Below are 21,369 nucleotides of genomic sequence, written 5' to 3'. Positions count from 1 at the left end.
TAATTGATTTCAGTTTACCTTGCCCATGTGTCTAGTTGCTACCACATTGGACAGCATAGTACTAAAGTAACTGGCCAGGTCTGTTTTCTGTGGCTCTATAAGGAATTGAAAAGCTTTTCTCTGGCTTCAGTAGGGAACTGCAAAGACCTTTTTCCTTCTCTCTGTACCTGCTAAGCACAGAAAGGATGGTAGCCAGAAAGCCTTGTAGGTGATTTGTGGGAATTATACGGATGTCAACACTCTAGGTTTCTCAGTGGCTTGGGAAAGTCCTGCTTCATACTGGATTCTGCACATAGGGCTCGAGTTTCTAGGGGTCTTGTCCTGAGGTGCATTGATTTTTCCTGAGCTTGCATGCTCAGAGATGTTTATAGGACTCAGCAAAGGGGGTGTGATTGTCAGATCGTGATTGCTTGGGGCTGGGGGAAAGCCCTTGGAGATCACTTGCTCAACTTTTGTATGGTGCAGGTGGGGAGATGGAGGCCTAGAAACCTGGTCACCCAGCAACCAAAGCTGGGCTAGACCCAGGAACTCTCTGTCACCAAGGATGTCAGTGGGTGGGTGGGCTTCCTCAGAGACTCCAAGATGGGCAGAGAGCTGGGTTCACCATGTGCTGCCCTACAGCATATGATCCTGGGACTGAAAGGCAGGAAACAGGACCTGAGTTCTGGTTCCAGCCCCACCACTCCCCTGCTGTGTGACCATGACCTCCCCAGGCCTCAGTTTTTTGGTTGGTAAGATGAGGAGCTAGATCATCTGATGATTTGGAAATCCCTTCCACATTTGACCTCATGGTCCACATATTACCAATCCTTAAAGCAAGCCACTGACACAAGTGGGAAAACTGACATTAAATTGCTTCTGAGTGGCAGGCAGGTTCTCAGACTCCAAATGGTTTCTGGTCACTGTCTTGACATGGGATGTCTGCAAGTGCAAACCGTGTGTCTTTGGATTCTTTAGGCTGGGGTAGTCCCTGGGACTTGCTACTGTAGTCCCTGGGACTTGTAGCGGGAGACACCGTTGTTATCAAGCGGCTGTTTCTGCCTGGGTTCTCCTCCAGTGAGGGGTGTTTGTGAGAACACTGGAATTACAAAGTGGCCCATGGCGGAGAATGCAGCCAGAACAAAGGCGCCCTCTCCCCGCCAGGCCCGAGGAATACTAACTAGTTGACAGGAATTTTAATATAAAACTCTCCCTCTTCCTTGTCACTCTGAGGTTTCAGGAAGCCTTCAGGCTTATCATGCAGAGGCACACAGCACAGACAGGGCTTGGGGAGGTGAGAGGTGATTTCCTGCCATTCTTCTGTGGGGCGGGCTTCCCAGGGCGCTCATGCCAGGCTGACGGGTGCAGTGCGGGCTCCCGCTGCTGGGGGAGAGCTGAGTTTTCATGGGGCGGCAGCCGAAGCAGGACCCGCAGCCATGAACCGCTTCAATGGGCTCTGCAAGGTGTGTTCGGAGCGCCGCTACCGCCAGGTGGGTGCTTGGCCCCTTGGGGAGCCTGTGGGGCATGAGGGGGTGTGGGAGCTCTTTGGAGCAGGACCTCTCTCCCCACGACACCTTCCTGGCCTAGTCCTGTTCCCTGCAGGCTCTTTTTGATCTGGAGAGAAGGATAGAGGCAGGAGCTAGACCCAGCCTGTTACCTGCCATCGCACCTTAGGGTCAGATGAGGGCCAGCTCCATGTGTGGGCCTGACCATGAACTGGGTAGTATCCTTGGTGAGATTATCTAGCAGATTTTCTGTTCTTTTTATTTGGGGAGGGGGTGTGGGTTTAAAAAGACATCTCAAGCCTTTGTTGCTGAGCAGCTGTGTGTTTCTAGAGGTGGGTTTTGTATTTTTGCGAGCTTTTCCTACTTTTGGTGGGATGGTGGTGCCTGTTCTGCCCTCTGTGTATACATGTCAGTATGTGATGGGGCATCTTTTCTTATAAAAAAAAGGAATGGAGTTGGGAAGAGTGAAAGTAAGGGACATCCAAGCCAAAAGGCAGCTCAGAAATTGGTCTGATTGAAAAAACACTGGCAGGGTTCAGTGGCTCAGCCTGTAATCCCAGCACTTTGGGAGGCCAAGGTGAGTGTATTGCCTGAGCCCGCAGGTTTGAGAACAGTCCAGGCAACTTGGCGAGACCTCGTCTTTACAATAAGTCAAAAAATTAGCCGGGCGCAGTAGCACCCACAGTAGCATGCCTATAGTTCCGGCTACTTGGAAGGCTAAGGTGGAAGGATCGCTGGAGCCCAGCCGGTTGATGCTGGGGTGGCCATGAGTGTGCCACTGCACTCTAGCCTGGGCGATGGATTGAGACTCCAACTCAAAAAAGAAAAGAACAAACACAGAGAAGACCCTCTGTTTGTTTTAATGATCAGGGTGGAATTTGGGTCCTGACTCCTCTGACATGTAGTGTTTAGGTCCAGGGAGATGCCCAGAGGGGCCCCTACTCCCCTCGCCCCTGCACCTGTTTACTAGGGGACCCGAGTGTTAAAAGCAGCCCCTGTGACACCAGCATCTGGGTGGCGGAGTGGTGAGACAGAGAGCACTGGATAGGACATCTAGAAGTCCTTGGTCACTTTGGGACTATGGGCTGGAAGTCCTTGGTCACTTTGGGACTATGGGCTGGAAGTCCTTGGTCACTTTGGGACTACTGACAGTCAGAGTGGGGCCAGGCAGGGCTGTGGGTGGACCTGGGGCTCTGGGACTCAGAACTGAAGACAGCTTCTGCATTAGGAACCAGCGCAGACTTGAGAACTCCAAGCTTTATGTCAGCCCTGAGCTCAGATCTTGCTCTGCTTCCCTGTAGCTGTGGCTTTTGAGCAAGTCACTCTACTTCTCTGAGCCTCAATCTCCTTGTCAGTAAAATAGGGACAGTAAAATCCAGTGATGATACTGGAGCATAGCTGAGACGATGGGTATGGAGTGCTTGACTCTGTGTCTACCGCATAGATCTAGGAAGGTTCAATACATGGTGATAGCAGGGAATTAGAGTCCAAACAGGACAGAGGATCCTAAACCAGGCAGGAGAGCAGAAGTGAGGTGCTGGCATGGGTGAGAGCTGGGAGCAATGGCAATTCCTGCCCTGTACAGGAAAGAGCCAGAACCACCCACAGGAAGGACAGCCTCTGTCAGGAGCCACCGAGGAGTCAGAGTAGGGCTGCTCCCTTAGCCTCCTGGCCAAGGGAGAGAGGAGGGCTGAGGGCAGGCGTGCATGCATGTGTGTTGGGGGGTGGGGGCGCTGGCGGTGGTGGTGGCACTTACTTTGGGTCTCAGTTTCCATCTTCTCTGTAGGCTGGGCATACTAAAACCAGCCCTGCATTCCTTTTGGGACTACAGGGAGGCCCAGGTTCTTTGGATCCTACCCTCTCAAATGTGGTCAGCAGTTGCAGTGTACGGAGCATAATTTTGCTTCATCTGTGTTGCCCTATGCCCTCACCTTGCATCCTGATACCATCTCCTCTGCCCCTCCATTGCACCCTCCAGCTGGTTTGGACTGTTGTTGGGCTGGCTCTTCTTAGGCGCCCAGGAAGGTGAAAGGGCTGCAGTCGACAGTCCCTCTTGCACCAGGGGACTAGGGGGTGCGTGGGGAAAGTGTACTCCTGTCCAGACTCAACTCCAGCTACTATCCTGAAACTGCTAGCCCAGAGCCCAGGGTGCTGGGACCAGTTTCCAGGCAGGAGGGACTGTGGCCCCTTGGTGGGGTAGGACCGGGGAGGTGCTGGACAGGCATTGGATCTCTGGCTTCTGCTAGGGTTGAGGGGTGGCTTGTGAGGCCCCTGAAGATCCCTGCTGGTTCTGTGGAGTAGAACAAGTTCCTGGCATGTTCCCTCTGTCTCAAGTGGGCCCAGCAGCTAGTGGTCGCTCCTTTCCTCTAGCTTTCCACACTCGCTCCCGGGTTTGTTTTTCTTTCTTTCTTTCCATTTTTTTTCCTCTTCCTGTCTTAGCTGCGTGTTTTCCCAGAATTCTTATGGGAACGGGGTATTTTCCTGCTCCCTCCCCCTTCCCCTTGTCTGTCAGATTTCCTGTTTTACAAACTTGCTTTGAATCCAGGCCCGGGGCTGGTGGGAAGCAGAGCCTCAGGAGCCCAGGCAGTTTCCAAGGGTCTCGGTCACCATGGGTCCTCTCCCCCAGCCCTTCTTTAGGCCTGGCTTTGGGGTGGTTGGCAAGTGCACGCAGGCGCCCAGCCTTGAAGAGACAACCCTTAAAGGAAGGAGACAGGGGTCTCTTGACAAGGCCGGTGCCCTTGACCTTTACCAGGCTTGCTGAGCTGGCTTCTTCCTCAACTTGCCTGGGACACCCTTCCCCATGCCTTACCAGGGCTCACCCGATGTTCCACTTCTGCTAGGGAGGTCTCTTGGGACCCCATTGAACTCCTTTTCTGACTTTTGATCTCTTAGCAGTCTGAATGAGTCAGCAGACCACACTGCACACTGCATCCTTCTGCGGGTGGGGCACTGCCAGGCCGTCCTCACTAAATCAGCCTTTGCTGAGTTCCTACCATATGCCAAGCGTGGCACCCAAGGTCAAAGCATGAAGGACTTCGCAGCACAGTCCTCATGTTTTGCTCTATTGCCCCCGCACTCTGCTTTGCTTTGGAGAGATTTGTGTACCATCATGCTCTCTAGGAGCCACAGGCCGAAGCCTCATGCCTGGTACCTCTGCAGAGGCTGGCTTGCAATGGCTCAAGACTTGTGTGTTGCTTTGAAAAGACCATTCAGATGGAGAAGCCCTTCCATGGGACTTCTGAAAGTAGGGGCTGTGGACCTGCCAAGTACACGGGCCACAGCAGGCACAGTGAGGTCAGTGGCTAGCTCACGAGAGGCCTGTCTGTGACCTCACCTGCCCCCTTACCTGGGTGCCCTTACTGGACGTCTTGGGGCCCTGACCATAGACTGCCCCCAACAACCCCAGCTCTCTTCCCCTGACCCTTTGGCCTGAGGTTGAGTGTGTCTCAGCTGTCTTTCCTCTGTGCTCTAAGAGGGCAAGTACCAGGCTGGCTTTGTCTTTGGGCCCTCAGCACAGGGCGAGCCCTGGGGAAATGCTCCGTGAACCTCTGTCGGAAAGGAAGAAGGGAGCCAGGCAGGCAGGGAATCCTAGGCGAGGTGGAGGTATGTGGGCCAAGTAGTAAGGGCCAAGTGGGCCCTTAGGTCAAGGCCCGGGGCTGCTAGGGCTGAGGAGGACAAGATTTACCCTTCTAAAGCTTCATCTACCCCACACCCTCCCCATGTCAGACTGGGTTTACCTCCTGAGCTCTCAGCCTTCCTACTTGGCCCATAACCCAGTGCTCAAGATGCCTGGGCCGAGATAGGGACAGTGAGGGGCTGGCTAGCTCCTTCTTGGCTCCATTCCCTTGGGGAGGAGGGTGGCTCTGGAGTGGGGCCTGTGGGCTTCCCGATCTTGGGGCAGAGGCAGCGGCCTCCGGCTTCTGGGAGTGACTGGGCAGGGCTGTGTCCTAGATCACCATCCCGAGGGGGAAGGACGGCTTTGGCTTCACCATCTGCTGTGACTCTCCCGTCCGAGTCCAGGCCGTGGATTCCGGTAAGTGAACTACTGGGAAATGCTAGCCTTGCTCGCCCACCATGAACCCGGGCTTGCCTGCCATGTGCCAGCAAACAGAGGCTAGAACTGAGAGGGGAGCCCCAGACTGGAGCAAAGTGTCCTGGTTTTTTTAAAATGAAAAGAATAATATTTTTAAATGGCCACAGGAGAAACTGGTGTTTATGAAAATATGCCCCTCCTTTTGTTTTTATCAAAATGAAAATAGGTTTTTATGTTTTGTTTCCCAATCAGTATGAACAGGTACGAAACACATATTTTCAGTAATGGCTGCATGGGAAAATGAATCATTATGAACTCGATTTGAAATCGGTATTTTATCCTATCCTCAGTCTGGTTAGCACTTAAAACAGTTATTCTTCCCTACTTTTCACAAATAAAAGACTTATCCTAATCACAGCATGAATATGTTAGGGGCAGAAGCCAGGGATCAGTGATCAGGGTGTCCCAGCACCTGCAAGGGATGGGCATGAGGTTGGCGCTCAATGAATGCTGTGGAAAGAATGAATGAAGCTTGTGAGGCTGGCAACAGAGAAGGGCTCTCCATGGGGTAGGAGGCCCTGGGGAGGAGGAGGGAGCCTTGGCCAGCATTAGGGTGAGACAGACAGGGAGGAGGTGAGGGCCAAGGGGTGCCTCCCTTCCAGGCCTTTGAGCGTTCTAAAGTTTGGCCCCTCATTACACAGATGAAGAAACATAGAGAAAAAGGGCGGTTTGAGGTCACCGTGGAAGCAAAGCACTCTAGGTCCTCTGAGAAGGTCTTGGGCTTCAGGGACCTCTGAATGGCTTTTCTTTGTCCCTACAGGGGGCCCGGCGGAGCAGGCGGGGCTGCAGCAGCTGGACACGGTGCTGCAACTGAACGAGAGGCCTGTGGAGCATTGGAAATGTGTGGAGCTGGCCCACGAGATCCGGTGACAGGGGGCAGCGGGTGCCTGGGGCCTCGGGCTGACATCACACCCTCCCTACCCCAGCCCTGGGTATACTGCCTTACCCTTCCCTGCCCTGGCTGGTCCTTCCTTTGCCTAGCTGTGAGCAATTCACTTTGTCCTTATCTGTTTCTTGGCCTGAAATGGAAGGCTCAGGCTCAGAGCAGTTTTGGATCCCAAGCAAACAGTAGGGAAGAAGATCTCCAACAGACCTTGTGGTTCAACATGTGGCTCCAGGGCCTTGCTTTTAGCTCCAGCTAATCATTTCTGCTACCTAAGAGCTAAGCCTATTGTTTTCTTTTCTTCTTTTTTCTTTTGCGTTGAGGGTCTCACTCTGTTACCCAGTCTGGAGTGGCACGATCACAGCTCACTGCAGCTGTGACCTCCTGGGCTCAGGCGATCCTTCTGCCTCAGCCTCCGAGTAGCTGGGCCTACAGGTACATGCCACCATGCCCTGCTAATTTTTTGATTTTTTTGTAGAGACACGGTCTCGCTCTGTTGCCCAGACTTGTCTTGAACCCCTGGGCTCAAGCAATCGTCTACTTCAGCCTCCCAAACTGCTGGGATTACAGGTATAAGTCACTGCGTCCCGCCCAGCTCATATCTGTTTTCTAAGGATGTGTAGATGTTACTAATGTTTCCATTGCACAATTGTAAAATTATTCTTTAAAATATTTGGGTTCCCTCCATTTGGACCCCTGGGGTAAAACCCTAATGGCCCCATTTTAGGTTTGCTGCTAGAATGACTAGGTGAGGGGTTGCACTTAGGTGGTTTGCTTGCTTCCACTTGGTTCTATCTTGCCCATGGGTTGAATGTGCTGCTCTTTCCTGCTGAACCTGGCCTTGGCCTCACATCCTTCTCAGCCACTGCCAGTCAATTGGAATTGACTCAAGAGATCCCTTTGCTGTCTCTGCTGTAAGTGACCTCTTACATCTCTTCCTGCCGTGACCCCGGGTGCTTCTTTCCTGCGTCTGCCCCTCCCTGCCCCAGTCCTCTCTGCCCTGCAGGCCCCCACTCTGGTCTTCCCCAGGCTCAACCTCTCTGTGTGATCCCCTGACTTCCAGGAGCTGCCCCAGTGAGATCATCCTGCTTGTGTGGCGCATGGTCCCCCAGGTCAAGCCGGGGCCAGATGGTGGGGTCCTGCGGCGGGCCTCCTGCAAGTCGACGCACGACCTCCAATCGCCCCCCAACAAGCGGGAGAAGAACTGCTCCCACGGGGCCCAGGCACGACCCGAGCAGCGCCACAGCTGCCACCTGGTGTGTGACAGCTCCGATGGGCTACTGCTTGGCGGCTGGGAGCGCTACACCGAGGTGGCCAAGCGTGGGGGCCAGCACACCCTGCCTGCGCTGTCTCGGGCCACTGCCCCCACCGATCCCAACTACATCATCCTGGCCCCGCTGAACCCTGGGAGCCAGGTAGGGACAGCTGTTGTGGGGGAAGGTGAAGGGGTCCCCGTGAGAGGCCAGGAAGACTCAAAGTTGTGTTGTGGGAAGCCTGCAAGGGTCTGGAAGTGTTGGGCAAGGAGATGCGTGTGTGGTAGCTCTGACCTCTGCAAGGCTGTCCTGGGTAGAGAGGGTAGATGGGCTTGTGTGGTTTCGGGGCACAGATCCAGGACCAGGGCATGCCCAGGCCGGAAGATTTCAACTTGCGAGAAGAAAGCACGTTCTACCAGCCTGTGCTTTTCCACAGTGGAGTGGCCGCCTTGGTAGGTGGTGAGCCTCCTGTCTTAGGAGGTATGAAAGAAGACACTGCACGATTGCATGGTGGGGTGATGAAGTGCATTCCCCTAAACATTAATCCTATGAGATGCTCTGGGAAAAAGGTATTCTGAGGTCAAATAAGTTTGAGAAATATCCTGTATTCTTGTCCTCTTCAGGGGAGATTCCCAATGCAGATCAGCTCTGAGGGCATCCTGAGGTAAAAAAGGTGGTTGGACCTTGTTTAACACAGGGTTTTACAAACTTGCCTGACAGTGACACACTTTATGACATGGCTGTTGGTGTCCTACCATTTGTTCCAGTGTTCTGTGGAATGCACTTTGGAACAAGCTGGTGTAAAGGAAGTTGAGGACTTGCCAGGGGGTTAGACCTCATGACCCTTAAAGCCTCTTTCAACTCTAATACTCTGGGCTTTTGTGTTCTTTCCCAGCCTTCTCCCTCAGCTGGTCAGCAGAACTGCTGCTTCCCCCTTATGTCCCAAGGTGCTTACTTCCTATCCCCCAGCCCAGTGTCCTGCAACCTGCTGGGCTGTCCTGCCCTGTTCCTGGGGCTGAAATGGTTCTCCTATCTTTTCCTTGCAGCTGCTTCGGCCCGTGTACCAGGAGGATACCATCCCTGAAGGTGAGTCTGCCTTCTGCTGCTGTGCCCTCCTGGCCTGGAGAGATAGCAGAAGTCAGCTGAGGCCTGGCCCGGTGCCCCGCTCTGAGTTCTAAGGTCTTTCCAATGGAATCAAGGCCACTCAGCATATTGATACAGACTATCCTTCCTCTTGGTAGCTTTTCTCCCTCACTGAACCAGTGTCTTTCTTCCTTGAAGGCAGAACTGAAAAGGAAGAGGGGGATCTTACCAGAGCAATTTAAGAGACAGAGTGTTCAGGACCCAGACCCTCAACTGCCATTCATCCAATTTTACCGAACAACAGATGCATGTTAGGTGCTGTAGGCAACAGGGTTGGGCCTGCATGGAAAGGAGTCGTGCGTGTTGGGTCTGGGAGTTCTCAAGTTGGAGTTTTAGCTATGTGACTTTGAGCAAACCACATCCCCTCACTGAGCCTGTTTCTTCAATTTGGGGCTAAAATGGGACCAGTAATTTTCTACCTCAGAGTGTTATTGGGAGGATTCCATGTGAAAAATGACTGTGAGTAGTAGTCTGTATACTGAGAGACACTATTCAGAGGGTAGTCGTCTTTGAAGTGCACAAATGTCTCTTTTCTCCAGAGATGGAAGCTGAGCTCAAAACCAATTCCTTCTTCCAGGAAGTCTGAGACGTCAGTCTTGATACTGGAGTCGACTGTGCATTCCCTGAGGCATTCCATGTGCCTACCAGAGAGCTTTTACTCAAAAGTCCAACCAGTGTCTAGAAGGTTAAGACAACCTGGCCAGGTGGCCTGTGATGCTCACCATGGGTGTGCTTGAGCCTTGCTCTGGTGCCTTCAGAATGCCCTTGGCCTCCTTCCTTGAGAGTGACTTTTTCATAGCCACTCGCAGACTTGCTTTCTTGCTGTTTCTCTGTCAGTGGCATGAAGATGATGCTTATAGTGGGTACTTGGAATAATGTGCCTTTTTTGAGTGAAAAGGGCTCCCATCAGACTCAGGGTCACCAATGGAAGACACCTTCTTTCTCTCCAGTCTGGGGCATTTGGGCAGTGGGCCTAGTCTGCTGGAAATGAATCTGTGTTCCTTCTGGGGAGGAGTCTGATAGCAATTTGACAATGAGTTTTTAAAAAGCTTTTAGCACATTAGGTTAGAGTGGAGATGCCACTGCTAAATGGGACCCAATTAAGGGCAGATCCTGGGCCTGGCTCGTTTCTGTGGGTCCAGTGCTAGACCCAGGGCCTGGCAGATGGCAGATACTCAGTAGCACTTTGGCTGAGTGACTGACTGAAGGAGAATGCCTCTGGTTGCCTCTCAAAGTTTGAGGCTGGTCACAGAGGGAGTAGAGAGGTGTGTCTCCTGCAGTGAGCACATGGGCACAGGCTGGGTGGTCTGGGACTGTTTCCTTCTCAGCCTGAGGTCGCCTCCGTGTCTCCCTGGTGTGCTTCCAGCCTGTATCCATTCCCCTCTGAGAATATAATACTTAGTGAGTCAAGAAAGGCACAGTCATCTAAGCTGTGGAAAAAGGGACAAGTAAGAAAACGATGATGTTGTTAATGACCATGGTAACTCTTTGAATGCATTGTGTTAAGATCTTGACCTTATTATTATTTTTCATAATAATAATCCTTTTGGTATCCAAGGACATCTTTGCTGTTTACCAGGGATCAAGTCTGTGTAGCTCACAGTCGCAGGGCTTAGAGGAAAGGGTAAAATTCAGGACATACACCTTCCCTTAAATACACTTGGGGTTGTCCAGAGGTTAAGGCTATCACCACGGCACTGACTTCTCAGTCCCCCTTTTCTGGCTGGGCTACCAGGAGGCAGCCTTTCAGGAGGAGTGTTAAGCCATCCTGAGTTGAATAGGATCTGGTGCCCTTCTAGGACCAGGGGCGCCTGCCTGGCTGTGGTTGGCATGTTCCCCAGGGCCCCTGGTGCTCCCGGCATTGTCCCTGCCCTTGCCCTGTAAAGGCGGCCTGGCCTCAGATTTGCCACTGCCAGGGTGGGGTGGCTGCCAGAGTTCACCTCGGAAACTGGCGTAAAGCTGTGTAATTACTGTGTTTGGTCAGTGAAGCAGGTATTAGAGGAAAAAGGGCGATGTCGGGGTTTGGACCAGATGAGGTAAGAGGTAGCAGGTGGGAAGTAAATGAGTTGGCCCTCACGGAACTCAGTAACTGGGTTGCAACCTGGACTATTCTGAAAAGATACTTCAAAAATCAGTCATGGAGAGCCACTCCCATGTGCCACACGTTATCCATGGGTGGGTGGAGATTGGGCACTAGAGCACGATTGACACACAGGTCACTTCTCTGGGGAAGACGACCTGTTTTTCTCACCCTGCTCAGGGAGGAGGGGCACAGTGTGGGAGGAGGAAGTGACATGGTTTGAGCTGATCCCATCTTTATCATTTACTGGCCAAGTGACCTTGGGCAAGTCGCCCACACACTCCAGGCCTGAGTATCCCTGTCTATAAAACAGGGTTGAGCAGACCTTTCCTTTCTGAGGGCAGAGTTATGTGTCAGGTGGTTTATTTATGACTCTTGAGGCCTCAGGTGAAGATTCTGTGATAGCCCTGGGCATCTGGGCTCAGGAAGGGAAGAAATTGATTTTTTTAAAGTCTTAAGACTGGGGGCCTAGGGCCCAGATCTTGGCATCTGCAAATTGTACCCTTCTTTAATTTTGGTCTATTCTGCTTCAGTTCCCTGCTTATCAATCCTGCATGGTTTTGCCTTCTCTGGTCTAGGCATGGTCTAGGTCTTAGACCGTCTAGATTCGGTCTGATCCTGGGACCCCATTCACAGCATGGGTTGAAACCCAGCAGCCCTGCTTCTCCTCCCCCAGCACTGATGGGTGGATTACTCAACAGTTTAGGATTTCTGATAATCCCTCCAGCACTCACACCAAGCCCTTTCCCATCAGATCTCTTGCGTGAGCCTCCCACCGGCCCTGGGGCAAGCAAGGCAGCAATCTGTATTATCTCCACTTTGCAGTGGAGAAAACTTTGACCCAGAGAAGGACAGAACCTCTTCAGGGTTGCACAGCCAGGGTTGCGCTTGGGAAGTCAGGATCAAGTTCAGATGTCTTATCCAACTCAAATCCAGTGTGAATCTTGATGCAGGATGGTTCTTTCAGCAAAGGGCCAGGGCCTGGCAGTATATACCCCTCCGATGTGCAGGGCAAATTCAGATGAGGAGCTGTGTGTTCTTCCTTTCGTCTGTTCCTTCTGTGCCCATCCTGGGCTCGTGCTCTTTCTGCTCCTCTCTAGGCGACTCACCAACTCACTGAAGAGGCAGGAAGTGGTTTGACTTATCATGATTTGAGAGCCGCCCCCAGATTCGACTGTGATCAGTGGTCACTTGTTGGGGGGAGTCGGCTTGTTTTTCTCACCCTGCTGGGTGAGGAGGGCGCACGGGTGGGAGGAGGAAACAAGTGTGAAACCTTCTGAGCTGAGTGTTTCCTCTGAGGCCATGGGTTTGCGTTGGTGGGGAGCTTCCCTGAGATGTAGCTGGGGTTAGGCCACTTGTTCACCCCTGGCTGCCAGGGCTGGGGGGAAGGGCAGTGGGGGGGGTCTGGGCCCTGGGACCCAAGCTAGTCATCCAGCTCAGGGAGGCTGTGGTCAGCTGTCCACTTGCAGCAGGAACCCCTTGGAAGGAGCCCAGGTGTGTGTGGAGCCTGGAGTTTGCCACCCACCTGCTTGCATCCAGGAGTCCCTGACTTTTTAGCTGCTTTGTGTTTTGTCCCTCTGGCCATTTGATGGGACGTGATCAAGACTGGTACACCCTTTGTTCAGGATGTGGATGTATGTCCAGCAGTGTCCCCTTAAAGAGGGGCCCCTTGCCATTGCAGCCCGTGCTCTTTTCCCCAGGAGTGGCCTGTTTCTCTCTCTCCTTTTTATGATTAGAATAATTTGTGAGTTGGTGGTCAAGTCAGAGGACCTCTTGGATGTGATGAAGCCTAGGATTCCCGGAGTCCCACGGGACACCTGATTTCCAAACTTGCTTTTCCAAGTAGAGAATCACAATAACAAAAACGACAATAAGTGAGCTGCTAACTTTGATCACATGCTTCCTAGGCTCCAGGCACTGTTCTAAGAACTTTACTTAGAGCATCTTACATTTGATCCTCTCAACAACCCAGTGAGCCAGGCACTATGGTTATAGTTGAGGAAACCAAGATTCTGAGAGTGAAGGAAGTTGCCCAAGGTCACTGAGCTAGTAAGCAGGATTTGAGCACAGCCATCTGGTTTCAGGGCTTGTGGTGTTTACCAAGACCTGGGGCAGCGAATGCCACTCCTTACTCTAGGCTGACTGAAGTGAGCCAGGCAGCTCCAGGCCCCTTGGCTATAGAGGGTGGGCCCCGGTATATCCCAGAAAACCCCTTGTCTCTGCCATGACTGCGGAGAATGGATCTTTGTCCATGGAGCTGGGAGGTGATGGAATGGGTGGGTTGGGCTTGGTGTGTGTATGGAGTAGTGGGGATGGGTGGGAGGTGAGGGGAGGGGAGCACATGCTCCGCCATATGGGTGCTGTGCTCTGATTGTTCCACGTGGGACTTGTGGGCTCAGTGAGGTCAGAGCTTCTGATTTTTCAAATAGGAGAGATTTTTTTCTTTTTAAAAAAATAACATACATACGCCCAGCCATTGTATTTATTTATTTATTTATAATTTTTTTGTAGAGACAAAGTCTTGCTATGTTGCCCAGGCTGGTCTCAAACTCTTAGGCTCAAGCAATCCTCCCACCTCAGCCTCCCAAAGTGCTGGGATGAGATTTCTTGATTTTAAAACCATGAGGCCAAACTGGTAAGTCTGCTTCAGGGCCTGGGGCACCAGGTGCAGAGTGCTGCCTATGTCATAGTTGATGGTTCCTGGCTCCATTCTAGCCCAGGAGTTGCTTATTCACATGTCTGTGTCTCTCAGATAAAATGCTGCTGATGGAATGAGTCTGTGTTTTCTGTTTCTACAGAAGGGGTGCCTTTGCAGGGGTGATGGAGATGCCTCACAGTGCCCCATCTCTGTTCCACAGAATCAGGGAGTCCCAGTAAAGCAAAGTCCTACACAGGCTTGGGGAAGAAGTCTCGGCTGATGAAGACAGTGCAGACCATGAAGGGCCACGGGAACTACCAGAACTGCCCGGTCATGAGGCCGCACGCCACACACTCAAGCTACGGCACTTATGTCACCCTGGCCCCCAAAGTCCTGGTGTTCCCCGTCTTTGTTCAGGTAAGCCTGTGGCTGGCCCCCAAGGGTTCCCTCAGGAGGAAGTAAGAAAGAGGGGGCCTTTGCCCCAGATCTCAGAGATGGTGTCTCACCCTAGGACTGAGGACCCACTTTGGGGAAAGTTAAATAAACTTCAGATGCTTAGGATTCTGGTGCTTATATTGAGGGAGCAGAGGTTTCTGGGAAGATATACAGGAAAAAGTAGGAGTTGGGGATCCAGCAATGAGAGGATCCTCTCTGTTCCCCCTCCCCACCTCCCTTTTCTCTGGGAACACGGCATGTGCACTGTAACTGCTTGCTGTAATGTCACAGCGCTGTTTGCTGAGGCTCCCACGTCCTGGCTTACCTGGTGGTTTGTCATTTGGATGTGACTGAGGGAGAGCCTTGGAATCTGTCATCTTGTCTGGTCTCCTTGGTCTCTGCAAACATGTCTGACCAGTATCAGCCAATGCCCTAAGATTCACGAGCTCGCCCTTCCTCTACTTTCCCTCTTCTTCCCTCTCTTCCTCCCCATGTCTTTCTCCTTCTCTTTAAAAATAGCCTTCATTTATTTCATCGCTCAGATGTAACCATGTGAACATTTAGGTGTCTTTTCTATGTGCTTATACACATTAAAAAAAACCCACATCTTATTCTCTATATCCTGTTGCCTTTTTAAAATGAAAAGGGAAGTGTGACCCTTTCCCACATCATTCAATGTCCTGTGTGTATGGTGGCCACACGCTATTCTATTGTATGGACACACCATATTTGTTTAACCAGCTCTCTGTTTTGATACTTATGTCTACTCTTTGGCTACTGAAAATAACTCTGTGATGAAAATCCTTGTGCATGAATTGCCTCTCTGATTATTTTCCTTGGGAGAGACTCCTGGAAGTGTAACTAGCGGGTCATGGGTCATAAACATTTTAAAGGCTCTTTACGCATATTGACAAATTGCTTTCCAGGAAGAGTCTAATGGTTTATCCACTAGAATACATAGAGGTGACATGGCCCCAAGGGCTTTGTTTCTGACCATGCTCCTCTGATCTCCCTGGCATTCCTTCCCGGGCCTGTCACTGTCCAGTGGAACCTGGAACGTGCTCTGTTAGGCAAGCCACACGCCTCTTCTCAGACAGCTCCATTGGCATGACCTGGCCTTTGCCTTTCTGTTGGTCCCTTTTCTTTCTTGGGATGTGACACAAAGGGCATGGCATCGATGGGAGCTAAGTTTCATTTTCATTTAAAAATTTGTATATGAAATTAGCCGGGCTTGGTGGCTCAGCCTGTAATTCCGTGCTTTGGGAGGCTGAGGTGAGTGGATTGCCTGAGCCCGCGGGTTCGAGACCTGCCTGGGCAACTTGGCAAGACCTCATCTCTACAATAAATAAAAAATTAGCCGGGCGTGGTAGTGCATGCCTGTAGTTCCAGCTACTTGGAAGGTTGAGGCGGAAGGATCGCCGGAACCCAGCAGGTCGAGGCTGCGGTGGCCGGGAGCGGCCACTGCACTCCAGTCTGGGTGGCGGAGTGAGACTTCAACTCAAAAAAATAAAAAAATTTTTAAAAATTGTATATGAAATTAACACTTGTTTTAAAAAGTTATTAAATTTTAAATGGTGCAATGTAAAAACAAACACTGGCACAATATTTAGATGTATAGCTTAGCAAATAATTTTGAAGCGAGTATCTACTAATAAAACAGAATAGACTATTGTCTCCACTCTAGAAATACATGTCTTTCTTCCTGACCATAATGCCCTCCCTTCCCACCAGAGGTACACACTGGCCTGACTTTATGGTAATTATTTCCCTGCTTTTCCTTAGTTCTACCATCTATGTACGTTTCCCCAAAGAATATGTTTTATGGCCCTGGCATGATCACGGCTACCGCAGTCTCAACTTGCTGGGCTCAGGTGATCCTTTTGCCTCGGTCTTCCAAGTAACCGGAACTATATAGGTGTGCGCCATCATGCCCAGCTAATTTTTATTTTTATTTTTGAGTTGGAGTCTCACTCCATCACCCAGGCTGGAGTACAGTGGCATGCTCACGGTCACCCCAGCATCGATCTGCTGTGGGTTCCGGCAATCCTTCCACCTCAGCCTTCCAAGTAGCCAGAGCTACAGGCACGCATTATCATGCCCAGCTAACTTTTTGATTTATTGTAGAGACGAGGTATCACCATGTTGCCCAGGCTAGTCTTGAACCTGCGGTCTCAGGCAATCCTCTCGCCTCTGCCTGCCAAAGTGCTGGGATTATAGGCCTGAGTCACTGTGCCTGGCCTAATTTTTTTATTTACTGTAGAGACAAAGTTTTGCCATGTTGCCCAGGTTGATCTTGAACTTCTGGGCTCAGGTGATCAGCCTCCCAAAATGCTGTGATTATAGGCATGAGCTACTGTGCCCGGCCTATGTTGCTCTTTTTTGAATGTTACTTAATTAAATCATACTTCACATATTTTTTTTGGATCTTGCTTCTTTTGCTTCACATTATTTATAAGATCCATCAGGTTTGTTGTGTAGCTGATGGGTGTTTCATCACTTTTTTCCAAGCCCCTTGCTTGATGTCAGGTATGCCATGTGATAAATATATATCCACAAGTCCTGCTGGGTAATGCGGAGCTTAGGAGGATTCCCCTGGGCTGGGCTGGGTAGGGTGATGAGGTGGGGTGAGAGGTTTGTGTAAGAATTGGTCCCTGGGGAAATGATGGCTGAGAAGGAGTCAGCTAGATCAAATGTGTCATGGATGCAGAGCAGGGACTGGCCTGGCCTTGATGGGACTCTAGTAGCCACATCTCTTGATATGTGGCTCTCAGGATGCCTCCTGGACCTGACAGCTAGGACCTCCCATTGAGGCGTGAGCAAGACAGATGAGGGAGTGTGGGGAGTGGGGGGCGAGAGGGGCAGCTGAGGTTGAGGACTGCAGAAGGCCTAAGCCTGTGGTTGGACTTCCTGCCCACCAGAGTGTAGTTGTCATGGTGAGGGTTGGTGGGAAGGTGGCAGCAACAGCTCTGTGCAGGACAGGAGCAACTTGTCTTTCTGTTTCCATCTTGAGGGAGTGTGTGGGTTCTTGGGGTCAGAAGAGGGCTGGCAGTCTTCCCTCTGTCCCAGGGTTCTCTGTGACTGGCTTTGACAAGCTGCTGCCCTCCCGCACCATCCCCACCAGGCCCCTTTGAACTGCCTGCTCAACCCAAGTTTGTTCTGTTTCCAGCCTCTGGATCTCTGTAACCCTGCCCGGACCCTCCTGCTGTCAGAGGAGTTGCTGCTGTACGAGGGGAGGAACAAGGCTGCCCAGGTAGGACTTTTACCTGCATTTCCCAGGTGGGGTTTTCTAGTGGGCTTCATTGGCACCTTCCAGGCCCCTTGCTTTTCTCTCTTCCTGATGGTCTTCAAATTGTGCAATCTCAAGGTGAGAAGACCTGAAAAGTACCTCCCCCTTACCAAATGGCAACCCAGATTTTTTTGTATATTTCCAGTGATGTGGAACCCACCTCCTCTCAAAGCTATTTGGTCCATATTTAATGGTTAGGAAGTTTCCCCAGCCCCTAAAGACATCCATTGTTTACCCCAACTTCCTCTAAGGAGCAGAAGAGATTGTACTTCATTCCAGCTATGGGGAGTGACCTTGGGGGCCAGAAGATTAAAGCTGTTAGCCAAAATGAATTTTTATAGGAGCATCAGTTACCTGAGTTTTCTGGGTCTGTATTAACATGAGATGAGTCTATGATTTCTACTGGGTTCTAGCTCTGCCAACAGGGGGCTGAGGTGGGGGCCATGCCAGTCTTCCTAGGAGCTGGCCCCTGTTTATCTCTAAATGGGAGAACATCACTCACCCACAAACTCCCCAGAGGTTGTCAGGCTACAGGCCAGTCCCTGGACTTAAAACTACCTGAGAACAGAAGTTGGAGCCTGGGACCTGGCCTGGCTGCCTGGGGGCCATGGGTGAGACTAGGGGCTTGCTGCAAATCAGGCCCTGACGAAGAGCTGGCTTGGATGAATTGAGTGGCAGCTTGAGGTAGTGGAAAGATTAGGAAACTTGGAGGCAGGAAGCCCATATCCAGCCCGAGCTCTGCTTTTGGCTCACTTGCAACTTCTCTCTTCTTTCTCAGTCTTCCCATCTGAAACTTGGGTATTGTGTGTATTTGAGGCAGCAAGAGCAGGTCAGAGGTTGATTGATCTCCAAGGCCCCTTTCAGCCTCTGCATTCTGGGACACCAATGTACGATTGTGGCTAAAGCAAGAGGTTGGTTTTGTTTTTTAATCAAGCCAACCAGAACTCCTATATGCCAAATGAGTATTGTCTTTTTCAAGGGAGCTCCTGGGGAAGACTGTGTGCTTATTTCCACCACATAATATTGCTGATAACTTTTCTGGACCTTCTCTTTGGGAACTTTTGTAAGAATCTCTGCATATCTTTTGAATTGTCTCAGCGGGAGTAAAACTTCATCTGTTGCGGGGGATGTAAGTTTCAGGAATGAGTCAGTTGGAGCTATGTTTGGTAAGTAAGTATGTGGGGTAGCTAAGTCAAGTGTAAGTGTGTGGGGTAGCTAAGTCAAGTGAAAGTGAGTTTATCAGACTCATGAAAAGGCAGTTAAAAATGGCAGCCACCCGGAGGCATATGCCTGTGTCTAAATTCACTCTTTTGTTTGCCTACTCACCATTGAATCTGCAAACATTGGGCACTTACTGTGTCTTCACTGTGTATGCATTTTTTTTTTTTTGAGTTGGAGTCTCACTCTGTCACTCAGACTGGAGTGCAGCGGCCGCTCCCTGCCACCACAGCCTTGACCTGCTGGGCTCCGGTGATCCTTCCACTCAGCCTTCCAAGTAGCTGGAACTACAGGCGCGTGCTACCACGCCCGGCTAATTTTTGATTTATTGTAGAGAGATGAGGTCTCACCAAGCTGCCCAGGCGGGTCTCGAACCCGCGGGCTCAGGCAATCCATGTGTATGCATTTTACATACTTGATCCGAATGATCTCTTGCAGTACCCTCATGAGGGGGCAATTGTCTCCACTCTGTAGTTGAGGCAACTAAGGCTCCAGTGAGATTCATAGGGACCCAAGGGTCTCAAGGCTGGTAAGGGATAGAGTCAGGATTAGAACTCAGGTCTCTCTGGCTCGGCATTGCTTTCTGTGACCCCATGCTGCCTCTGGCATGTCTGCTTAAAAACAAACTCAGGAACCACCAGCTGAAGCCATAGCCTGGTGACAGTTATAATGGTATAGGACTGGATCAGCTCACAGACAGCCAAAAAAAAAAAAAATCTTTGGAGCCTTAGAACCAAGAGATCCCTGCCATCCCTGTCTACCTTGAACACTGAAGGAAGCAATTCAAAGACAAGCAAATATCCCTTTTTCTTGAAGTTTTGTAGCAACCAAATATGTAGATCTTGGTACCCAAACATGTTAGTCATGCCAAGAACAGAAACCAAGAATGATGAATAAATTCACAGAACATCAGTGTTGATTGGACTCTTTGGAGTCTTCCATTTTAATTGCTTCCCTGTAACTTTCCAGCTAATGGTTTTCTTATCAGTTCTCAAGTCTGCAGGGGCAGCACATCAGAGCAGTAGTTTTGTTACCAGAGAGTGCTAAATTGTGGAAAGTTCTCCCTAATGCTCAGAATTCTTAATTTCTGGAATGTTCCTCCTTGGTTCTTTGTCTCGTCTCTTTGGGCATGCTCAAGTTTACTAATGTCTGTGAGCTGATCCAGTCCCACACCATGAGTTGCCCTCATTACACCACCTTCCAGAAGTCACAGACTTGATTAAGGTACTCTGAGGTCAAATTGGCATCTTGGAACAGCCTCATTTATATATTCACACAATAGTTACTGAGCATCTACAATCTAGCCAGGCTCTGTGCTAGGTTCCAGGAATACTATGAAGCACAAGACAGACACACCCTCACTTTACACACTGACTCATGGAGTTTACCATTAACTAAGGCACCAAGATCTTTTCTACAAACCCTGCCCTGAGGTTGGGTTCCCAGGAGGAAGCTTGGTTAGGGCCACTTGGGAGAAGCACCCTCCAATTTGTACGAATTCCCTAACCAAGTGGTCTCTTAACCCTGGACCCTTTGGGAAATCGGATGTGTCCTTGGAGCAAGTGTGAGGAAGACACTTGGTGACCCTCATGGCCTGCTGTGAAAGGCAGCAGGTGATTGGGCCATGGAGATCAGCATCACTCTACCATGGGCTGCCATGGCCCCTGCTGTATGCTGGTGAGATGGGGAGGGGTTCCACATGCTCTCCCCTAGCACATTTGCCCCTCTGCCCTGTCTCCAACTGTGTGCCAGCACTGGCCTTTCCCTGACCCAACCTTTGGGGAAATTCTTCATTCATGCCTTAATCACTTCCTGTCTAGACCATATTCTCAGCTCTGGGAATCTGGGCCGGAGCAGTAGCCTGGGCCTTTTCTCACCTTACCCATGGCTCCTCTGCACTTGCCCTCCTTCCAGCCCTCTCTGGCTTGCACCATTTTTTGACTTTTTAGGCTCCTGAAAGATTGTCTCCTCCAATCCTTCTGCTGCCAGCTTCCCTCTGGGTCTGGAGGTGACTACTGATTTCTCCTGAGTTGGAGACATACTTTATGGGAGCCTGAGGGTTTGCTTTGCCATTGCTTGGACTTTGAAGTCTTCTCCTCAGACAGCCAACTTCTCAAATTCTTCTGAACTCTGGGATCAATTTCTTCCCTTCCCTTAACTTTATTGTTTTGTCTCCTTTGCACCTCTGTTTTCGTCCTGCCTTGGATTCTTTCACATTTGGGAACAGGGCAGTTGTGGGCTTATTGCTATCTCTCTGTATCGTGAGAGCTTTAGGGTCAACCAGACCTGGGTAATGGTTCCTGGCTGTGTGGCCATGCACAGGTCACTTAACCTCTCTGAACACTAGGCGCCTCAAATGTAAATGAGGGCAGTGATGTTACTTATAAGTAGAATGGTTATTTATAAGCACTGAGCAGAAAATAAGTTTTCAACTAAGAGAGGCGTCGCTTACACTGTATTGAGATAGAGTTGTGGTTGGATAGGGTCACCACCATGACCCCTTCTAGCCCAGGGTTCTGGAGCCTTTGTGTTTGTGGTCCCATTGGAGAAGCCAGACCCCCTAAGGGCTCCTGCTCAAAGACATCCCCCTGTTGTCTCTGTGGCCCCAGGTTTCCTCAAACCTCTCTATGCTACACTCAAGAAGCCAAATGGTCCTTTGAAATATTATATATCTTTAAATGATAAAACTAACAGTCTAATTAACAAATAATGCAAATTAACCCAAAATATATAAAGTAAAATCCCACTCCCCAGAGTGAGGGGTGCGGTGAGTATCTTAGACACCTTAAAATGAATAAATATGGAGAGATTTATAGTTTTGCTTGATAAAATTAGATTACATGCCAGGTATTTTTG

At 50.6% G+C, this 21,369-nt stretch overlaps 1 protein-coding gene across 3 annotated transcripts in view; it reads left to right on the top strand.

The window, feature by feature from the left end:
• Positions 1-1,265: 1,265 nt before the first annotated feature.
• The window catches only part of RGS3 (regulator of G protein signaling 3), a 93,689-nt gene continuing 73,585 nt past the window's right edge, over positions 1,266-21,369 (top strand). For 2 of the 3 annotated variants that reach the window (XM_008057316.1, XM_008057315.1), the window contains exons 1-7: positions 1,266-1,469; positions 5,436-5,517; positions 6,338-6,443; positions 7,524-7,875; positions 8,760-8,799; positions 13,795-13,991; positions 17,176-17,259. In XM_008057316.1, the coding sequence (XP_008055507.1) occupies positions 1,416-1,469; positions 5,436-5,517; positions 6,338-6,443; positions 7,524-7,875; positions 8,760-8,799; positions 13,795-13,991; positions 17,176-17,259 (915 nt within the window). In that variant the 5' untranslated portion in view covers positions 1,266-1,415. The remainder of the gene's footprint in view (positions 1,470-5,435; positions 5,518-6,337; positions 6,444-7,523; positions 7,876-8,759; positions 8,800-13,794; positions 13,992-17,175; positions 17,260-21,369) is intronic. The other variant, XM_021711956.1, reaches the window with a different exon arrangement.

Source organism: Carlito syrichta, unplaced genomic scaffold (genome assembly GCF_000164805.1).
Source record: "Carlito syrichta isolate Samal-C Ts95f unplaced genomic scaffold, Tarsius_syrichta-2.0.1 Scaffold302949, whole genome shotgun sequence".
NCBI lineage: Eukaryota > Metazoa > Chordata > Mammalia > Primates > Tarsiidae > Carlito > Carlito syrichta.
Note: the sequence above shows the minus strand (reverse complement) of the source record. Positions and strands in the feature narration are given on the sequence as shown.